The sequence below is a fragment of the Mytilus trossulus genome, chromosome 8 (assembly GCF_036588685.1).
Source record: "Mytilus trossulus isolate FHL-02 chromosome 8, PNRI_Mtr1.1.1.hap1, whole genome shotgun sequence".
Lineage (NCBI taxonomy): Eukaryota > Metazoa > Mollusca > Bivalvia > Mytilida > Mytilidae > Mytilus > Mytilus trossulus.
In genome coordinates, this window is record NC_086380.1 from 49300253 (window position 1) to 49303457 (window position 3205).

Sequence of the window (3205 nt, forward strand, 5' to 3'; positions counted from 1 at the left end):
AGTAAAGATCGAAATGTTGATAGACCACGGGTAGAAATAATTTATTGTAATTGAATATTTCAACAATAATTTTTCTATAATTTGGACTGCAAAAACATAAGCATATATATCATAGTGTAATCAAGATACAACATATTTTGGTGGTCACTTCAGTTTCCATTTGTTTTCATGATTGTTTATGGGTCTGTTAGTAAATATCATAAACGTGTATTTTTTCTTTGGTAAGTTTTAGCTGATTCTGCCAATGCCATCTCTATATCTAGTGCTATGTACAAAAGGAAAACAATAACCTTGAAAAAAAAATCAAAAATAATTGTATTCAAAATCAACTGTAGTACACAAAAATAGTATTTAAGTATTTAAAGCTGTACAATAAATTTTAAAGTGTGTAATACGAGATCACATGTGAGTAATAGCCTATTAAAACTCACTTACTATGAGGTCCAATATGTTCCGAATGGTTTCCCAAATGATTCAGATGATTATTCGCATGATTTGTCTGATAATTAGGACTTTCATCCGAATGGTTTCCTATATTATTCATTTCTAATCTAACCTCTTGTGTATTATCGGATGGCGTCTCGTGTTTTGCACTACCGTTCATATCTGGCTTAGAGTCGAAATCCTCACAACGGTCAGATTTGAATTTGACATGCATTAAGAGTACTAATAGAATCATCACAGTATACAATATGGCGGCTATTACGAAAGGCATTCCTGCGAAAATATTTAGGGTATAACCATATATTGATGTAAAGATGACCGCTGTAAATTTTGCTATCGTTTCACCGGTTCCTAAGATGGAAAACATCTTTCCAATTTCATTTTCATGGACCAGTTTACTTAGAAGTGAACGGACGGGAGAGTTTATTATTCCAGCCAGTGACCCAACAATCACAGCAACCCAAACCATCCAGGATTCTTCACTCCATGCCAAGATCAAAAATCTAATCGAAGCACATAACATTCCAATCATGCTTATAGTTGCGTCATTTAACTTCAGGTAGTTGGAGAAGACTGGTAGAAATACCAGTAACACCACTCCCATGGAAGCATTATCTAAAGCAGATAGATATCCAAACCATGACGTTGGCCAGCTGAGAGGGGACCTTTCAGTGTAAAGTAACGTCACGTCGGTCAAACCAGTTCTACAAGTCTGATGAAGCAGTAGAACGGCGAATAAGGCAATTATGCCTTTTCTTTTGTTGCCTTCTCGTTCCCTTGTAAGCACCTTTATAGAATCCGTGACATTGCTGAGTTGACAAAAAGAATTGCATGGCAAGCAATCGCCTTCATCAATGGGTTGAATTGTTTCTTTAAGAATACCTAGGGCTAGAATGACGACTAGTATATTAAGTACAGAAACCATCAAGTATGTTATTAGAATTGATGTAGTGTCGATTAATACGCCACCTAGTAAAGAACCGAAACACATACCTATAAACTGCATAGCAGCTAAAAATCCTAACTTCTTTGTTCTTTTTTCGGCTCCAGTTATATCTGTTACATAACTGTTGGCGGCCATTGTAATCATAGCTGTTTTCCCGAAGCACCCATGAACCACAGATCCAATTAGAAAAGACGGCAAAGCACCACTAGTGGACATGTTCGCTCCCATGTAAAATAAGACAGCAAATATAGTTCCTGTACTAGGCATCACAAATGGTAGTTTACGGCCATATTTGTCACTCCATGCACCACAAAACATGCCTAGTACTAATGCTGGACAGTTTGTGAGGAGTTTGTGAAGTATCAAGTAAGTTGTTGCCTCTTTCTGGACTATATCTTCTATATCGCTATGTTTTTCTATGTGATGACATTTCTCATGGTAATCAGGGAACATCGAAGAACAAACGATCTGAGGTATATTTGGACGAAGAATTGCATCAAGAAGAGCATCACCAATGTTGTAAAGCAGAAAAATAATGTCTATTTTGCAGCCATCAAAACAACCACCTTGTGCTATGCATGATAGATACGAGACGGATGATGATATGTATTCTGTAAACATCCGCAGTCTTGTCCTCAAACTGTAGACCGGTTGTGTTGGCATTGTTATATTGATATCGTACTTTCAAAAGCTAACATAAAGTAATTTAATATCCATCTGTATTATTTTTAACTTATTTCAATATGATATTACAAGAATCACTCCACAATGGCAAATGATACATTTTCCTTCTTTATCCTATCTTTTAAAAAAAGATTTGAAACTTTATCATCCAATCAAAGGTGTGCCCTTTAATATTTCCACTGTCAACAGTTCTTGAAGAAAATAGATAGTGAATAAAAACAGGATTGTGTTCTGTGACATCGATTGATTCTCATACCTTTTAAACCTACGTTAACCAATACTAAAACTGTTGACTACCAATTAACGGGTAGCCCTGCCTTTTATCACAAATATACTTGATATTTATGCTAAACATAAGCATGTACAAGCGTTTGCCATTTAAAATGAATTGTCACGTTCTCTTAGTAATTTACATCGCTATAAAATGTAGAAAAATGTGTTTGAAGCGAGAAAGTCTGTTTATGCTTCAGTGGTTGAAATTATTTAAAATTGATACTTAAGCCAGCTGATTATTGTTAAATAGCAACTATGAAGGAAGGTAACAAAAGAAAAACAATATTTCATGAAATATATATGAACGTATGCATTAAAGTTACGTCAATTCATTATTATCAACATTCTACTGTTAATTGTTGTATGTAAATTAATTTTAGTTTTAAAAACTCAATTATTATGTTGTACTATTAGTATTAAAGAGAAGTCATACATTTCGAAATATAATAATTTCGAAATACCAATTGTTCCCTTATTGCATATTCAAAATTCATTACTTATTCTATTGTGTTTGTACACTATTAATATGTAATATTCTTTGCCCGGTATATATAATTTCGACATAGAAAATATTCTCTATCGTCAATTCATTGGTATCTAAAATGTTTCACCTCTGCTCGAACAAAAACTGAAAACGATATACCAATTCTGAATCATAAAAATTACTGATCCAACAACCCCCCCCCCGCAAGAACAAGAACAGCAATTGAAAAAAATCAGAGAAAAGGAGGATAATTGTCAAAAGAAATTTGTACCTGAAGATCCGTATTCAGTATCTTATGGTAACTTTGTGAGTGATAATTACATATTTATTGAGTCAGTCCATTCATGTTGATTTGTTTTTAAATATTTGTTTTT

The 3205-nt window shown here is 33.8% G+C and overlaps 1 protein-coding gene across 1 annotated transcript; it reads right to left on the reverse strand.

The window, feature by feature from the left end:
- Positions 1-297: 297 nt before the first annotated feature.
- LOC134681087 (proton-coupled folate transporter-like) lies at positions 298-2478 on the reverse strand. The gene has a single exon (XM_063540506.1). It carries the CDS (start codon positions 2051-2053, stop codon positions 428-430), a length of 1626 nt encoding a protein of 541 aa, XP_063396576.1. The 5' UTR covers positions 2054-2478; the 3' UTR covers positions 298-427.
- Positions 2479-3205: the final 727 nt, after the last annotated feature.

Coding starts and splice junctions, on each gene's coding strand:
- LOC134681087 (XM_063540506.1), bottom strand. CDS start 2,053: ATGCCAACACAACCGGTCTACAGTTTGAGGACAAGACTGCGGATGTTT.